The 18,765-nt window shown below is 39.3% G+C and overlaps 1 protein-coding gene across 3 annotated transcripts in view; it reads right to left on the bottom strand.

Annotated features, from left to right (window-relative positions):
* Positions 1-326: 326 nt before the first annotated feature.
* The window catches only part of cmc1 (C-x(9)-C motif containing 1), a 30,197-nt gene continuing 11,758 nt past the window's right edge, over positions 327-18,765 (bottom strand). For 2 of the 3 annotated variants that reach the window (XM_088602077.1, XM_088602078.1), the window contains one exon: positions 3,808-8,685. In XM_088602077.1, the coding sequence (XP_088458203.1) occupies positions 8,528-8,685 (158 nt within the window). In that variant the 3' untranslated portion in view covers positions 3,808-8,527. Of the gene's footprint in view, positions 2,267-3,807; positions 8,686-18,765 lie in introns of those variants that run through there. The other variant, XM_088602076.1, reaches the window with a different exon arrangement.

Below are 18,765 nucleotides of genomic sequence, written 5' to 3'. Positions count from 1 at the left end.
AGGACTAAACTACGCAGATTGTCATTTGTGAAATTTCACTGCTTTTAATACAAAATGTTGAATGTGTAATAATACAAATTTGCTTCCCAGAGAAGAACTAACTTTGCAAGCTACTGCATCGGTTCGTTTCAATAACTTGGAATGTTCTTTCTGTACATTGTCAACTGCAGCTTCATGACTTTTGATCAGACACCACGCATAAACCAAACAGTATTTCTTAACTTTGAATCAATGTTCACCTAAAACCTTAAAGTTAATACTGGAGGTATGCCACCATGGCCGTAAAGTTTAAATTTGCTTTTATGAAAAAGTAAAGACAGGAGTCATTCTCAGAATCATTCTCTTATCCTTTTTATTGATCTTTTCTTCTCAAATGCACAAAGGTTACCGCACCACATTAACACGCTTCTGTGTGTCCATTTTAAAAAGACACTCCTACTGTAAGTGTTTTTGTTCACTATAATAAACTTTCATCTGTACTGATGTATAGTTTTATCATCTCAGAAGCACAAAGAGCAAAATCAGATTAGCGGTTTTGTTGATTTGTCCAGTGTCAAGGTCTCTATACCATCTCTCTTACAGAAATTCAAGACTCTTGATGTAAAGACTAAGAAGATTCCAAGCAAATACGCACTGATCTCCACAAGCTTGAGGATGCCTAAAATTTCCAAAAACCCAGCCAAAATTTCACGTTTCATGTGCAAAGTAACACCATATCTCATTGTATAATAAATTGTTCATGATGAAAATCTGACACACAATTAATTACAGAGCCATAACTCCCTATGTGCTAACTGTCGTTTGATTTTGTACGAATATTTACAGCTTCATTTTTAATTATATACACCTTGACGGGTACAGATTTTATGTGCCGGCTTCCCCTCCTCGCGCACGGTTCTTTGTGAACTGTATCAGTTCGTTTTTGTCCATGTGTCCATTCGGTTTGCAATTCTTTTGGGCTCTGGGTCACACACAGGCCTTCTGTTATTCTCCCCATTCCCTCAGCGAACTAGGTCTCTAACTGTCTTATTCTCCTTCTGTGCCACTGCATACTGAACCACACCAGCACACGTCAGGACTTCAATTTAGCCTCAGAAATAAAGTCACAATCTTTACATGTTATTTTCGATGGCAGAGAAATTGCTAAGTGATTGAGAAATTATCTTAATGTATAATTTCCCATAATGAAAAGATGTAAAAGCTTAATAAAAGGGCCAAGACTCTATTAATAAACCTAAGGCTACATCAAAGTTTACTTTTTCCTTGTGTTTTTAAGTAATTAGCACATCAGCACCCTCTACTCTTTGATGCAAAGCTTTTAATGGTCCTGAAAAGTTAATTATCACTTTAGCTGGGGTGAAATTAATTTATACTTCCAAAATGTTCGCTCTGATAAAACACACTTACAAGGCGAGGCTTAGGTTTCTAAAATGAAAAAAGTAGACATGTTTATTTGAACTTGATGGCGTGTTTCTTCTTCTTTTCTTTTAAATATTCCAGCCAACGGTTTCCTACATCTTTCCCCTTGATAAGTCACAGACATTTCAAGCACAGTGTGATTCTGCAACACTGCTTGAAAACAATGCTTTTTTGATGTAGGGTAATCTACTTGGCAGTAAGGAACAGAAACATTCCTTACAAAGATATTATATTTTATTACTGATCTTTGCCCATATTTATAAAGTATTTTCCAGCATATGAATCTGCAGCATTTTTTAAATAGAAAAATGTGTTAGAGATGAATATATATTAATATAAATATCTCCAAAATGACCTAATTCTGAAATATGCTTGTGAGAATGTCAATGTGCTGTTTCCTTCTTCAGAAAAAAAACACAAATGATTTAAGATAAATACAACAGAAAACATTTTATAGGTATGGTTCATATTGAAATAAAAATGGATGCAAAGTGTTTTACAGACAAGTGAGAAAGGATTTTCAACCCAGAGGTTTTAAAGTCCAGACCATAAATAACTTTATCAGCTCAAATCAGGCCGAGGATCAAATGAAAGACAGACAGAAAGATTTAAAGAAAGAAATCCAGGCTACAGGAATACATTTGAAGACCATTACCACTACATTCTCCTCTCAATTCCAAACCCACCTACTGTTTGTGACTACAAACCTCCCAGCAAACCTAAGACCTACATACTTGTGGGAAGCTTCTGTTTTCTGTTTTTAGCAGAAATTCCAGTCCTTTGAAAATCCTCTTTTTCTTTCAAATACTCCTGTTTGCATTCTTCGTAAAATGCTGGATCTTTATAGCTATGAAGGGAATAAAGCAGAATAAGATTAAAACAACGTTAGTATTCCTGAATCTCTTCATCCAGCCAACCACAAAAACCCCACTTTTTACAGTTTAATGTGCACCAACAAACCAGTGATTGTGCGATACAATTTTCTGAACAAACCTCAACAGATTTAACTTCAACGTGAAATGCAATTACAGTTTATAAATGTGTGAGAAAAGGATTGGAACAACCCGCTAACACACTCCTTTACACTTTTTTCTTCCTTCTCTTTTTAACTCTTTCACCCTTTGCTTTGAAAAAGGATTCACCTGATGGGAAAACCTCAGGCTGCGCTTCTCCATCGAGAGAACCTCTAAGGGGACTAAGCGCCAATCAAAAACTCTAGCGTCCTGTTCTCTGTGCTGGCAGAATCATGAAGACGCCAAAAATACCCCACATGAGACACCAAGTTCTTACTGTTTAAGTCAAAGACTTAGTGACATTAACTGGGAGCCTGTAACACCTTCAGCATTCCTCAGGGTGAGATGGAAAATTACCCTGACCTGAATCACCTACGTAATTCTGCCATGCTGATTCCAATTGGCATTTGTCATTCTAAAAATCTTTTTTCGTGCTGAGGTGTTTAAAATAACGTGAAACAAGACCACTAATCCATGCTGTGTAGATTAAACTTTTTAAAGCTGACAATTGATCATGTTTTCTTAACTTTTTTACGCTGATCTGCTGCTGTGGAATCTGAATCTGAAGACTAAAAACAAACTGAGGAGTTTTGTTCAACTATGTCAGACAGTCATCGGTGCTGATCTTTTGGCGCGTGAAGCATATTCCATCCTAGAGGACTGACTCTTCACACCCTTCGGTTAATGAATTCTAATTAGATCCTTCTATAAGAGCCTTCCAATCTCTGCATTTTGAAAAACAGGCATGTCGTCCTCTTCGTTTCTCTTGGGCAGCTTCAGGCAGAGGCACGAGCACTCCAGCTGAACATTCGTCTATTTCAAATGGCGGGCAATGAATGTGAAGACAATGATTTACTTTTAAAACTTCAACTCATATAGACGCAAGTTTAAACTAAGGTAAGGGACAACAGGAACAGCCAAAGCCAAGCCCTATCAATGGACAACGTTTCCTTCTTTATGTTTTTTTCCACCGCTTCGTCTATAAATGTTCCGATTCATTCATATGCCCGCTAAGCAGACCCGTGGGACTCCAGTCCAGTGTGTCGAACCATCTGGTACTGTCCATCTGAGAAGTGCTTTGAATCTGAGTTACGTACAAGGCTGCTGGGAGTTCGGTATGAAGCTGGCTGAGGTATGATGATAACAAGATCAACGGGTGGATGGGTACAGAGAAGTGGAGGGCGGCCCTCCTTCACCCACTCCAACAGTCAGCAAAATGAACTGGAAATGTCCCTCTCATCTCCCCGGAGGTGCAAGTATTAAAATCCCCCAAGGAGGAACCCGAACTTTGGACTCTCGTCGTCTTTTGTGAAAGTAAGAACGAAAATACAATTTTGCGGCGCAAGATAAACGACCCTGGGCATCGGGGTGCACTTACTAAGCCGTTAGGCACTCCTTCAGCGCCGAGTTCTCCTCGCGACACTTCAGGACCATGAGAAAGCCACTCTTCTTGCAGCACTGGCTAAAGGCTGAAACAGATCAAACATGAAAAGTATCATTAGCTCAGTGGCTCCCTGCACTCTCACACATTCTCATCTCCTGCCTTTCCATTTTAAGAACGGTGGGCGACCACGAGAGCCCCAGATTTCAAAAGAAGTATCAATAGGTTCTTATCTCCCAGCTCCTAATTTCCTTTTGCTCAACAGATGGCTCAGGCAGCCAGTCCAGAGCAAGCGGTTAGGCAGGCACACTGTACACAGGGCGGGACTGATTGTTTTCTTGTTTTGTTTGTTTTCATCAAACCATATTTAAAAATATCTGCCCCCTCACGGAATATATACCTCTTACTAAAAATGAATCCAAAGGCAACTTACTAGAAATATGTTATCTACGAGATAAAGCTGATTAAGGACGGGAACAATCCGTATAATTCGATTTTTCTCTGTTCGACACTATCAACAGTTTGTCAATTAAAAAAAATCCATTATATTTTCTCTTGATACTGCACGTGTTGCTCAATTTCATTTGTCAAAGGAGAAACACCTATAGTTCTTTTATGAAAAACAGAAAATTCTAAAAACATGTTTAACGTACTATACAAAAAGAAAAAAAACGGAGAGGTCATTAAAAGAGGAATGAACTAACCGAGAGTTTACTTCTCGACAGTGAAAGTTAATGAATGTCGGCTATACAAGCTTTTACTATATAAGCTGAAGGTTTTTTCTTCGGGTCTCATTAAGAGTGGTGGGAAAAAAAATGGTTTGAATTTGTCTGGATTCAAACTCCACAGAATGTATTGCAATAGATCGTGGATTGTGGCTCACAGAAACATAAAAGATGGAATTCAGCTGTCAGCCATTACTGAGGTGACACTGTGATTTAGTCTATTGTCGTCAATTCTTTGATTCACAGAAGTGCAGGTAAGAAATCGTAAAAAGCTGATGTGTACGATACTGTAGTGGGAACAGGAGCTAATGAGATGAGGTTATTAATGTGTAAGCAGAGGGAAATTGCAATGATTAATAAAAGCAGACAACTCTATGTAGTAACACTGATTAAAGAAAAGGGGTGACTTAGTTTGGTGACTTAGTATGATGATGGTTGACTGTTTCAGCTGTGAAACTTATTTGTAAAAGGTATCAGTTTCTGAAGCCGTGATTGCTAATAGACTGAAAGGGTAACCTAAACTACTAAAAAGGAAAGAATCTTGACAAAGTAGGTAACACAACTGAAATATGATTTCTCAAGAACTCCCTCAAGATTCAGATGCATAGGTTACATTTTAAAATACGTAACAGAGGGGGTTGAAGGCTCTCATCCTTCACCCTCTGTCACAGGTTTCACTCGTAGACTTTAATTAGGTTCCTCTCTCTGTTGTTTCTAAAAACACATTAATAAAACAGTTTCATTTGTTTGCAGAGATGTTGCTGCTAATTCCACAAACCAATTTCAAAAACCATATGCTGCAACTAATCTAATTAAGAACTCCAGTGGTTTCATTATTGTCATGCTTGAATAAGAAAACTTTTGGTATCACGTCATGCTCTCCAGCTTAAGCTGTCCTACAGTACCTTGGATACATGAAATCATCCAGGGTACACAGGCTTGTTTATAAATTCCATTGTGCTTGAGCCCAAAGTCCCAGTCTTTCTACAAACCAGACTAAGCCCCAGAATGTCTCACACACTGCACAGACCCCCGGAGACAGGTTCTTCTGTCCCAGAAATCCTCAGTCCTTCCACACCCCCTGCGTCCTGGCATCAGGCACATCAACTACTACTTGTGCTTCTGAGGTTATTATCCATGTCTTAGCCATTTCTCAGTCTTAGACTTGGATGTACAGGACTTGGAGTCAGGAAAAAGCAAGGGAAAGGCCAGAAAAAAGACTAGACAGTACACACTCCACTGTTCTTAACAACACGATCCTTTCCAATCACACCGAAGGAATTCTGAAAACCAGGTCGACTGTACTCAGCCACAATTGGCTAAATATTACTGGTTCTTACAGGTGAGTGTTAACTCTTTGCATCTTCATACAGTACTCCTCATCCCAAGAGGTCCAAAAGCATTTCCCAGCTTAGGAGAGATTCTACCTCATTCACCAGCACAGGGAAGCACCCACATGAGCAACGTAGAACTGTGCAATTTCTCAGCTACAGTATATTGCACACTTCATTGCGCAATACAGCTGATAATTAATCTGCGTCATTCATTCAGGCATTTCCTAGCTGCTTTATCCAATACAGGGTGGTGGGGGGGGGCTGGAGTCTATTCCTACAATCACTGGACAAAAGGGAGAATACTCTCTGGACAAGACGCCAGTCCAGGGTAGATTACTCACTTCTAATCAATTAAATAACAGAGTCATATATATACGTTTATCAACAGTATCACTGTTTCATCTAGATTTAATTTCAACACTTTAGAGTTCATCAACGCCTGTACTTCACTTAGATGCCCCGTGAGGACAGCCAGTGCCCTGGGTCTGGAGTTCGGCAACACGCAAACCTGTGTATCATCGGCACTGAAGTCAAGCCTGCTTTAAACTTTCTCATGATATCACCAAGAGGTGGCATATATACACACTAAACAGCAAGGGTCCCAAGACAGTATCATGGGGAACACCAAACTATCCAGCTTTCAATGCGGGATGAGCTCTATGTACTCTATGTACTCTATGAGACAGAACAGTAAGACAATGAAGGATTCCATTCCAAATATAAAAAAGCAACCACAGCAAGACCAAAACTGAAGGCAGGGATTTTTTAGGTAGGCAAAGCAAGTTTTTGTAATCAGTGGCTGACTGTTTAAAACCAAAAGTATTCAGTGAGATGAAAAACAACAGCCGATGAGCAACATTTTCAGACACCAGCGTGCTTTCTCTGATCTTCAGGAAGCTGTTTTGCATTGTGCATCATTCTGTCGACTGAGGTTTACTTGCAGTTTTGTTCTTATTAGTTTCACATTGTGATTGACTTTCAAAAATGTGAATTTAGTCAAATCGGAGCCTATCATGTAAAGAAAATCACAACAGTGCCCTAAATATGCAAAACATTTTTTGATTGTAAATAAAAAACCCATTATGATAAAACAGCTGTACTATAATCTAAACTGTGCTTGAAACAGAACTATGCATATACTGTATAATAGTTTTAGCATTCTTCAGGCACTTTACTGCTTTACTGAAAATCTTGAAGCTTTTTATCATCCACTAAAACAAATCTTAGTTTTACCATCCTACACCATGTACTGCAACATGCACTATAGATATTTTTATGGTTCAGTAACTGTTTTGATGCAGTTCCTCTGGCATACATGCATTGGTTATAATCTAGTTATTAATCAATAATGTTATGGACTGTAAAATAAGACAACCAGAAGCTAATTTTACTAAACTGAATCATTCATAAACAGAAATATGAATTCTACAACTGAAGAAAATCCTCATCTTCTCTCACCAAAACAATTTGTGCTATTAAATTATTATATATGCCAAATATACCATATCAAAATCTTCCATTTCATGTTTTGTGTTGCACAGTGCCTAAAAATGGTTCCACATACACAGCTAGCAACTTCATAACAGTGTGAATGCAAAAAGCAAACTTTCTCAGTGTTTGGAAGGTAAAAAATTCTGAAACAGGGGGATTTTTTATTGAACCGTTACATCAACTGTTAATGCTCAGAGTTGCGAAAGGTCTACTTTGTACATTAATGCACTTCTCAAGCGGAAGATAATTTAAAGAAAATTTAAGGCAGTGTGTTTTAACAAATATGCACATTTCCAGGCAGTGATATAAAATCAACAGCACATGTCTGGGTGCTGTGAGCTACATGGACAGACGATTGCACCTCTTATGGGCTGAAGATCACAACTAGCCTCCAAGCACCATACTGCATATTTACTACTTGAATGGATTATTCTTCCTGGTAAAACAGGAGCAAAACCTCCTTTCTTTTGCAGGGGAATTTGACAAATATTTCCACAAATTCTGTATTCATTTATCTGGTGTTCAGTGGAGCTGAATCCTTTCAGACAACAGAAATGTTTTTAGCAGAACTTAATGATGCAGGGTCTCAGTTTTATCAGTTTTATCACAGAAGTATCAGCGTCACAATGCACTGTTTTCATTGTTTTTGCTTTTAGTAGCTTATTATCCATGTCCTCCCATATTCCTATAGGCAAACAGGTGCACACCCAGGCAAACACTGCCTTTTTCACTGTACTCCTAACCTAACAGCTAATTACTAAAACCGAACTAGAGAATCAATACAGACATTACATGTCATACCCTGTGTATCAAAGTGATACTTTACTTAACCTATGATTACAATAAAAATATACTGCTTAAAAAGACCAATAGGGCTTATATAGCAAACAAGGATTTACTGTATTACCAGCACTCCCCAGCGTGGTACAGAAATAACAAAATGGCTGAGGCCAAGTGTAACACCAAAGTTTACAGAAAGCATCAACAGAAAGAGCTTCCCGGGAAACCAAGAGCTTATATTGCACATCTGCACAAAAAAAAAACCCAAACGGTTAACGTAATGAGTTAATAATCATTTGTTATTTCCCCTCTAGCCCCTAAGACACCTGAGTATAGAGAGCCTTCTGCAATAATCAATGTCTTCGGGGCTGCTGAAAAGAAAAATCAAGTCGCGCAGCCTCCACGCCGCGGGAGGTCCAAGCTGGGCTCCTCGCCAGCGGTGATTGGTGACGGAGGCAACGTTGTGGGGGCAAAAGAGGGAGGGACGGCACAAAAGGGGGGCCTCACTGGCACGACTTGTCCCAGGCTGGTGGGACACAGGCCTGTGTAAGAAAGGCATCATTAGAATGTGACAAAACTGCCTCCGGCTATATAGCGACATAATAATCAATGCACACGAATGACGGGGAGAGAGAGTGAAAGGGCGTCAGGCCACAGCACATACAAGCCCCCTGCTGCTTTAATTACTTGTATCTGCAGTTCTCCATTAACAGCACACCTTTATCCATCAGACGGAGGGCTAAGGAACAATAAAAGCAGAAAAAAGGGAGTAAAAAAAAAAAAGATAAACCCTTACGCTCATTAACAAATGGTAATCAGCAGTCAAGAGGTTCTGGGCACCTTAGAAGGCGGAAAAAAAAAAAACGCATGCCAATTTGTAGATCTCATTCAAGAACCCACTCTTTCTTCGCTCCGTCATTATTTAGGATATCTGAAGAAGCTCTTTCGATTATGGTGAAAATACTCGAGAGGTAATATAAACACTCACACAGAAAAGCACTGCTTCTTACAAAGAGTAATGCATCAGTACTTGAGGGTCACTAGCCCTCTGGTTCCTCACCAATGCGCAGTCTAGGAAAACAATATTTCAGGCAAATTCCAGAATGCGCTCAGCACATAAATAGGCCAGTATTAACAGGATGTTTCTATAAAGCTCCTCATGCAACTAAATCTAGTTTCACGTGGTGTCTAGTTACTCACCAGATAATATTACCCCACTCTTGTTAAAAAGCACAAAGTCAACTGATCTTTGTATGGCCTCTGATAAAAATGTAAAAAGTCCTGGTGTATAACAATTTCAACATTTCTGAAAAGGCAGGCTTGATTGCAACAACACTTCCAAAGCCTTAACACATTTGCTGCTAATTCCATCTGCTCCTAACATAAGGTACTTTTCCGACTAGCAGACGTGTCAAAACTTAGTTTGGAAGCAAAGATTCACCTTGAAAATGAAGATGCAGGAAGATCTGCAAACTAGAAGTACTGCGTCGTTCTTAATAGCATAAATAAAGGGAAAACAATGTCGCTAATAAACAAGAAACAGCAGCTTCCTTTGTCATGCTACCAGAATGCTCTTCTAAGCCCAGTATACAGTAACTAAAGTAAAAAAAACATGCAATAGCACATGCAGAAAATGAACTCTAAACCCATGAGGATGAACTGTTTTACATGTAAGCAGCTGTGCAGGTCACACACAAATAGTAAGCTAAGTGTTGCATTCTTCTTGAATTCCTTGCAAGCAGATCTTTTAAAGCCACACCTTGCAATTTTTAAAGCACAAAGGCAAAGAAAACTACATAAGTGCAGCAGACAATTACGGATCGGGATGCATAAACTTGTACTTCCTTTTTAATGCCATGTCATCAATGTGATACCTAACCATACCAAGGCTGTCCAGAGATGACAGGCAATTCCACTCCTGGCCATTCCCAATATGTACCTTTTCACTGCTGAAACAGACACTTCTCTGCTGGTGAATCATAGTGCTCCTGCACCCAAAACCTATTGCCTTGAAGCTAAATCGGTCTCTGAGTGTGTGTTTTTACTGCTTATATTTGTGATCTCAAGCAATCACTGCGTTTTGAGGTCTTCAGTTTTCTGTCTTGTGCAACTAAACAAACGAAGTGCACCAGATGCCTTTGAGAAGTGAACGAAACACCACTTGAAATATTTACTGCACATAAAAAATTAGGTATGGTTTCAGAGGTGCAGGTTTAGCACTGAAACACAGCCAAAAGCCATTAGGCTCGTGGTTCAAACAGTGCTAACAGGCTGCTACAGAAATGGATCCAGCAAACCGAGTTTCACCACCTGATAGCCTATCCCAGACACTGGCAATTTTTAGTGTAAAGAATATACTATTACTTACGATTATTAGTCTTCAATCTCATCATGGTGTAAAAAGGCTCAAATTAACACCTTTTTAAAAAGCGCTCACAACCACTTTAGGAAAAAATATAGAGACAACAGCAAATTTGGTTCTCATTTAGCATTATTTAAGTCCAGTACCCTTTGTTATAAGGAAAAAAAGAAACGCCTTATAACATAAAGCAAAATTAACACAAAAGAAATTCAAAAACTCCATTGTAAGATGTTTAATAAGGCATACACATTGTATGTACTAGTGTTGAACAAGAGACATTATTACACGGTACTGTGAATAAGCTCTTTGATATTTATAACATCGGTACTATGACAGTCTCCCTAGATTGATCATGGTTCACTTGACATTGCTGAATATCTAACACATCCAAGTCAATTAATTCTCACCTTATTAAGATCAAGCTGATATTCAAACTAAATCAGCTCTCCAGTCAAGTAGAAATCAATATTCCTGATCTTACTTTTAAATTAACAAATAATCAAATATCTGCATCTTCAGTATGCCAGAGAGGGTGTTTTTATGTCATTCCACAATGATCTGCTCTACACAGATTATTAAAGAGTTATTACAATTTGGAAGTGCTGGGGTAGAGGACCGATTAATCTGGTTGATCTGCTGTCTAGAGACACGGACAAATTAGCCTTTCCAAACCCCTCTGTGGCCTTCAGCTTAAAAGCTTTATGCAAGAAATGCAACTTTTTGCAGGACATGAAGAATATCCAACACAACAGCACTGAACAATTTACCTTGCTATACAAGTTTGTTCCATCTTTAACAATAGATGTAGTTTTTAACGGTCTTACCAAGCAAATACTTGAGGCTTGCTTCTCCTTTATCAGGTTTCGGATCGAAATGAAAACAAAAATAACTTGCACCTTACTGGAAACAGCGAAAAGAATGGTTGAGACAAACACCATTTTGTTTTCATTAAATCGCCTAAATCTACATACTTTACAAACTTCAAAGAAGTCTGGTTGTAAATCTACTTCGATTTTTAAACTTTCATGTGAGTTCATAGCTCCTTTCTACGCTCTGCAAGACACAGGCTGAGTATTCAAGCTGTGTGTTTCAGATATGAGTCTTCACTTCACTTTTAGACCTGAAACTCATTACATGCTACAGGATATTTTGATATTCTCACATTATTAATTAATTTAGTTATATTGTTACTTGTAACCTTTGTACTTGTTTCTGTGGGACCAGCATATAACCGGGAGAAGGATGTTCGTCCATGTAGTTTCCAACTGTGCCCCCTGCTTCATATTTCACTGTTCATTCTGAAGAAATGCTCAAGGCTGAGTCTGTCACCACGCTAGATAATTCTAATTACATGTAGTCTTTATTCAAGACCAAAAAGGTTCAGTTCCTGCTCCCGTTAGTATGGGTCATTCACTTAAGCCCCTAAGAAATTTTTCTGGATGCTCTTGTCTGGACTGATTTCTGGACAGAAATATTAAAAAATAATACAGGCTACACTATTTGTTTTTAAAAACATGAAATCCTTCGATCAACTTTTCACAAATTCACTTTTCAATTTATATCAGTCTCTGATATATCTGGTTAAACTGAACATTTAAACTTGTTCAAACACTGCCATTATATTCTCAATAAGTGTGCAGATCAATCAGGAACACTTGACATTTTGGGTATTCCCAGAAGTGAAAATCACATGGATTCAGGTAGGATGACACAGGAAGGCCAAGCTATTGCTCTACTGCAGACTTCAGGGAACTTGTTTGACAGAATATAATAATAATAATAATAATAATAATCATAATCATAATCATAATCATAATCATAATCATAATAATAATAATTAATTGCTAACATTTATATAGTGCTTTTCTGGACACTCCACTCAAAGTGCTTTACAGGTAATGGGGATCCCCTCCACCTCCACCAGTGTGCAGCCCCACCTGGATGATGCGACGGCAGCCATAGTGCGCCAGTACTCTCCCCACACACCAGCTCTCAGTGGGGAGGAGAGCAGAGTGATGAAGCCAGTTCAGAGATGGGGATTATTAGGAGGCCATGACTGGTAAAGGCCAATGGAAAATTTGGCCAGGACGCCGGGGTAACACCCCTACTCTTTTCGAGAAACGCCCTGGGATTTTTCATGACCAGTTAAAGTTTAAAGGTTTGTGAGGAAAGCTGTAAGTATATCACAAAGCTGTATGCTCTCTACGTTTCTTGCACAATTAAAATGGATTTCCCCATTCAACAATATTTTGCAAATATTCACAAGATATGACACCATCTTGAAGACCTTGTTGTACTATGTCATTCTGACATTTAAAGTTAAAACATTATCTAGTCACATTTTGGCTTCATGATAAAATGTATGCCCCTAACTTTACAGAGGCAGTGAAGGCTTAAAAAGCTTTGTTATGTGTTGTGTACAGAATATATCTTTGTATTTTAAATTAACGCCAATATATATTACAATATCACATAACACTATTATGGTAAGATAAACTAGGGACTATCCTGTCTTCCAGGCTGTGTATGACAGTTTAACATTCATCTGTGATATTAAATTAACATCTAAAATGACAGCTTTAATTTGTCTTTTCAAGTATATTCTTTTTCTCTGCAAATCAAATACTTTTTTAACAGAATAAGTCATTCATATACTTTTCGTCATTTGTTGTTATGATAAACTAATGATGGAGAGCCATCAGTTACAAAACTACATGAGCCAGCTGACTAAATGCATGTCCAATTAAAACACATTTTGAATAATAAATATATTCTTCCCCTATAGTCCCTATATAGTCCATATATATCTAACAATAAGGCACAGAATAGATGTACGCCATAGAATATATGTTTGTTAATAATATGTTTCATACTTTAACATTTGAAGACATCACAATTTACCCTATTTGATGAAAAGTGGGCATGGTAGTTTAAGTTCAAATGTAACCACACAATACCTGCCAGAAATGTTTTTTCCAGAACAGAAAGGCAGGCAATTAAGAAGTAGATTATACTTTTTTACAGTGCACAGTATAATATTCTGGCGATACCCATCAGAGCACTTTGGAATTTCAGGATCCTCATTTCCTTAGAACAGCATGGGATCGACTCCAAGAAGCTAAGGTTGAGGAATAACAGTTTCTGGAATCGAGAGCATATGGCATTGCAAGTTACTCACGCCTTTAATCTGTCTAAATGTTTCTTCATCTCTCTCATTCTTGGTTGCTCTCAAACTCATAAGGGAAAACACAGCCACTGGTCACGCAGTGAGGAAATGGACAGATGAAAGCACAGGCAGAGATCGACAAGGGTCTCCAATATATCATTTGGATCTTCCAGATTCTAAGTAGCAGTGCTTTTTAAGCATTTCTGGACAGACACAAGGTCTGGACGCTGTCATCTATTGGCATGAAAAGTCTTTCTGTGGGGGAATATTTGTTTTTCTTTCTACAATGTACCAATTGACTGCATCCACACAGTTCATTTTCAACCCATAAACAACTCTCTACAAGACATTTAAGTATTTCAAGTCATTCAAAATTCAGATCCAGTAGGTTAGGAGGATAAACAAACCACACAGTATTACAAATCAAATCAGTCCAATGACTCACAAGGCCGTATGTGTGGGGTGGAGAGGGGTAACCATCAGAACTTTGTGCGGCTTAGTCATAGAGGAAATAACTGAACTCAGCCAAGGTGCGCACTTAACTGTCCCATCCCACTCTCAGTTTCATCAAAAAGAGTTTCTCTACACCCTGCATATCCTTCAAAACATAACAGCACAATGCTCACAGTACTACTCCTGGAGGAGCAAACAACCGTTAATAACTTTGCTAACAAAGCAATGCAACTGGAGCTACAGTCTTTAGGTGGTAGCAAGACTGGATTCTTTTCTATTTCTTCCTTTTTCAATTACAATGTACGCACGGCTACTGTACATTTCCTACGCTCGTTTCCACTCCAAACTCTGTGTCTCTACAAGAGCAAAACCCCCCCGGCTCAAGAACCATCGGGACTTCTAACTAGAAAGAAACGTCCTCGTCCTCGTCACTTCTTTCCCCTTTACGACAATAAACGATCCTGCGGTGAAAGCTAAAGACGATTCTTATCCCACTTATCCCTTGTCCCTTTACTGGCATATCTGAGCACGCACCAGCTTGGAGCTTGGAGGTTTCCAGATCGAAGAAGCGAAACAAACTTGGGCCTGGTCAGGATGTAGATGGGACATGGCCAAAGCACATTGTGTGCTGCAGGAAGAGGTGCCAGTAGCTCAGTGGGGAGCTCCCTTCTTTCTGGGCTCCCAGTCAACCAAGGCTCCAGCATGGTGTCAGGAGGCTCGGTCAGCGCAAGACAGATCCATCTGCCCTTGCAGCCAGCTCTGCTGGCTTCCTTTATTTATTCACCTTGTTGAGATGTTATGTAAATGACCAACTGCCACAGATCTAAGACACATGCTAATCCTTCAAGAGGTTAAGGAGAATGTTAAACGTGCACGTTCTGTCTTTGCACAGTTATCATCAGGAAGCGTCGGGGCTATGCTTTCTTTCCATTACTGGTTGGGTTAAAAAAAAAAGATATCCCTGGCTTGTGAAGTGTGCAGCGAGAGTGCACCAGGCAGAGATTTCACCATGTGGAAAAAAAACAGGGTCTGATTGGATCAGGGTTGAACCAGAATATAGCTGGTTATTGGGCCAATATTGGGCTTGGAGCCACATTAACTGTTAAAAAATGGACCAAAGGAATGGGGAAAAAGAAGTTTTGCTAGTTGAAAAAAATAATTAAATTTGATGCAACAAATACCAGTAACCAAACTGTGGAGGGAATCACTACTAAGCAGTAATGAAGACTCGTTTATTACCAGAAACAGCAAACATGGTACTAGTAAAGAACTATCAGCTTTCTACATGCCTGTAATTAACATGTATTAGTTGCATGGCCAAATTGTACAAGGGCTCTTACTGTATATGCACAACAAATGGAGTGTCAAGACATCCTTGGAAAAAGTATTTTAATGTTTTTAAAATACAATGAAAGAGTTAGGTAGGTGAATAAATGTCAGAGAGACTGTGTAGTTTCTGCTGAAATAAAACAATGTATACTACCTGCGAATAAAGGACAAAGAAGCAATTCACTCAAGAGGGTTCTGCTGGTGTAGAATCAGTATATATTCAAATACTGTTAGAATGCATCATATTTAAAACGGCTTTGTGCTATGAGAGAAAATTCCATTAAAGGTAACAAATATAATGCAAATTTCTATTGAAATTCAGCTCTTTGATGAAAGAAACAAATGAGCACCATTAGGCTCCAACCTAATCATGAAATGTCCACTTAATACATAATATAACAATACATTAAGTAATCTGTAATGTCTTTCTGCTACTCTATGGCTGTTGGTTACCAGAGCCCTTTGTGCTAGAATAACACCTTCTTTTAAGACAAATCTGTTTATGTCCAATTTCTTAGACAGGAAACTCAAGACAAGCACAGAAAACAACCCGCAATGCATCAGTTCCTTGCCTGAGGAGTGACAGAAATCAGAGTTTCTTCAGTTTAGTGAATGTGTTACAATGCATTCTTTGAGGTGTTACAAAGTTAGTACACTTAACGTCCCTGCATTTACCAGTGTAACAACCTTCCCTTTTACTGCAAAAAGCCTTTACACTGCCATCCGACAAAATGTTCACAAAATTGACAATATCTACTTACAGATTTTAAAAATAAAAAATAAATTCATTAAAAACCTACAGCAGGAAAATTCTGTCTCGGAAGAGCCATCTAGAAAGGCAGACGAACAATGGCCTTCCCAAACTCGTTTTTCAAAAATGTTGTACTCATTTTAATGCTAAGTAGCACATTACAGCTACAGCACCACTACATCTCATTGGCCAGGACAGGGATCAGTAATACTAATAGAGAACGTACAGGATCAGTTGCCTTAATGTCAGGCTGTCAAGCTATATAGATACACAGGCGGAGCGGTGGCTCTGTGGATAAGGATCTGCGCCTGTGGCTGGAAAGTTGCTGGTTCAAATCCTGCGGCCGGCAGAGGAATCCTACTCCGTTGGGCCCCTGACCAAGTTCCTTAACCCCAGCTGTTCCAGGGGCGCTGTACAATGGCTGACCCTGTGCTCTGACCCCAAGCTTCTCTCCCTGTCTGTGCTTCTGTGTCTCATGGAGAGCAAGCTGGGGTATGCGAAAAGACAAATTCCTAAAATTGTATATGGCCAATAAAGTGATCTTATCTTATCTTATTTCAGAAACAATTAACAGTTAGAAAAATCCAGACAAAGTCCTGAGTTGAAACCAATAGAAAGGTTATGGCAATACATGAAGATTGCAGTCCATCAAAACTCCCCAAAGAATTTGGCAGAACTGTCGCAATTTTACCAGGAAGAATAGGCAAGATTATGGAGAGCAAGTTGGGGTCTGCGTAAAGACGAATTCCTAATGCAAGAAATTGTATAGGGATAATAAAGTGATCTTATATTATGTATAAAACAGGTAATGTCGGCAATGAGTACCATAAACCCTGCCTAAACATACTCTGACAGCTTTAAAGAACTGAAAACCCCAAAAACATATATTAAGACTGAGCTCATTTCACCTGGACGGCTTCTGGCAACCAAATGTTTTACTTTTTGCGAGGCAGAAAATTTCAAGCTCAATTACAGGGACGTACACAACCACAAAGCCAAAAGTAGTGCCACATCCCAAGGCACAGAGAAACAGTCATGTCAAACTTCGCTCCTGCCAGGTGACGATGACATGCGCTGTAAGCCAATGTCATTTTCACCATCATGCAAAATCCTCAATAAGGTGACAGATACTGCGGAACAAACATACCTGTTGCCCCGCTTGGGTGCACTGACTAGGCAGGGCTGCTACTTCATATCCTGTTTGAAAATGCTGAGCAAGTCCTTTGCTTTTACCATCTTTCCACAGTTGCTGCTGAGGAGGATAAGGCGTTTCTGCACTTGAGCCAAATCAAATGACAGCCAACTAATTAGTGGTAAATATTCGGATAAACAAACAAGGCAGGTGATGTATTTCTACACTTGAGCGGCTGGGGAAAAGTGAAGAACGGAAAACACTGCAGACATCATGATATCACTGCCATTCATAGAAACACGCACTCTGAAAATGCTCTACCCTTCATAATAAAAGCCTGACATTTTTTTTTTCCAGTTTGGACCAGTCAAAAACAGACATTGTGTCACCAAAGTGGGGGGGGGAGGGCTGACACTTGCACTATGCCACTTTCACAGACCCCATCTACTGAGGTACAATTAAAAGCCGCTGCAAAATCCTTGGTTACAACTTTGCTCAGTGAAGTGAACGGGAAGCAAAACATACCTGAAGTTAAGATCCGATGAGAGGCACCGCGTGCTCCTGAATACAACCTCAAACGGATTACTGCGACGTATGTAACATACGTGCTGAAGGGAAACCCTGGCAGCTGATACCAGCTTTAAACTGCGAGAGTCGCATGGCTTATCATGAGGAAAGCAAAGACAGAGATAGAGAGAGGGATATGTTATTGCTCTCTCAGCTGGGCTAATTCCGCAGGTTAGCAGGTTTATACAGGTTAGCTGTATAAACCCCATAGAAAAAAAACTGTGAAGTTCTAAAGAAAGCTTTCTATCTTTAGGTGCCCTATCATGCATTAAAAATGGGCCCTTTCCAAAGGGTTAGGTGGCTTAATTTAACTAACTGATCTTTGATCTCAGATGCCCAGAGTTCACGTCTGGCTCCGGTCACAAGTGAAAGCTTGGTGGCTTTTAGTTACCAACAATCATCTGCAGTACAAGTGAGGAGAAAAAAAAACCCTTTCCACAAAACGTGGTTCAGACATAATCTTTCTAAAGCTCCACTGCAGCCATACATAAAAAACACAAAGGCTAAGAAAAGAGAATGAAAAAAGACAGAAACATAGTTTTTGCTCACATGGAATGCCCTTGCTTTAAAACGGAGTTTAAGACAGGTAGTTCAAGTATTAACAGAAACAAACGTGTCTCTTCAGACAAGAAGAACAGTTTCAGTGGAGGTGGGCAGCTACAGTAGGTGTGATGTATGGGGGTTTCCAGGGTAATGTGATTTCAAGTCGTACTTCACTAGTGTGTGGCGGGTGGGCGGTGAGGGCAGGACTGGAGAAGGTGGGTGTTCGGCTTCGAATTACAAAGCTTCAGGAGGTCTTTGCGGAAAGTTTTTTTTTCCTCTTCTACAAATCGCAAACCGAACGTAAACCACCACTGTAAAA

Source organism: Lepisosteus platostomus, chromosome 12, assembly GCF_059453375.1.
Source record: "Lepisosteus platostomus isolate fLepPlt1 chromosome 12, fLepPlt1.hap1, whole genome shotgun sequence".
NCBI lineage: Eukaryota > Metazoa > Chordata > Actinopteri > Semionotiformes > Lepisosteidae > Lepisosteus > Lepisosteus platostomus.
This window is presented reverse-complemented; position numbering and strand designations above follow the sequence as displayed.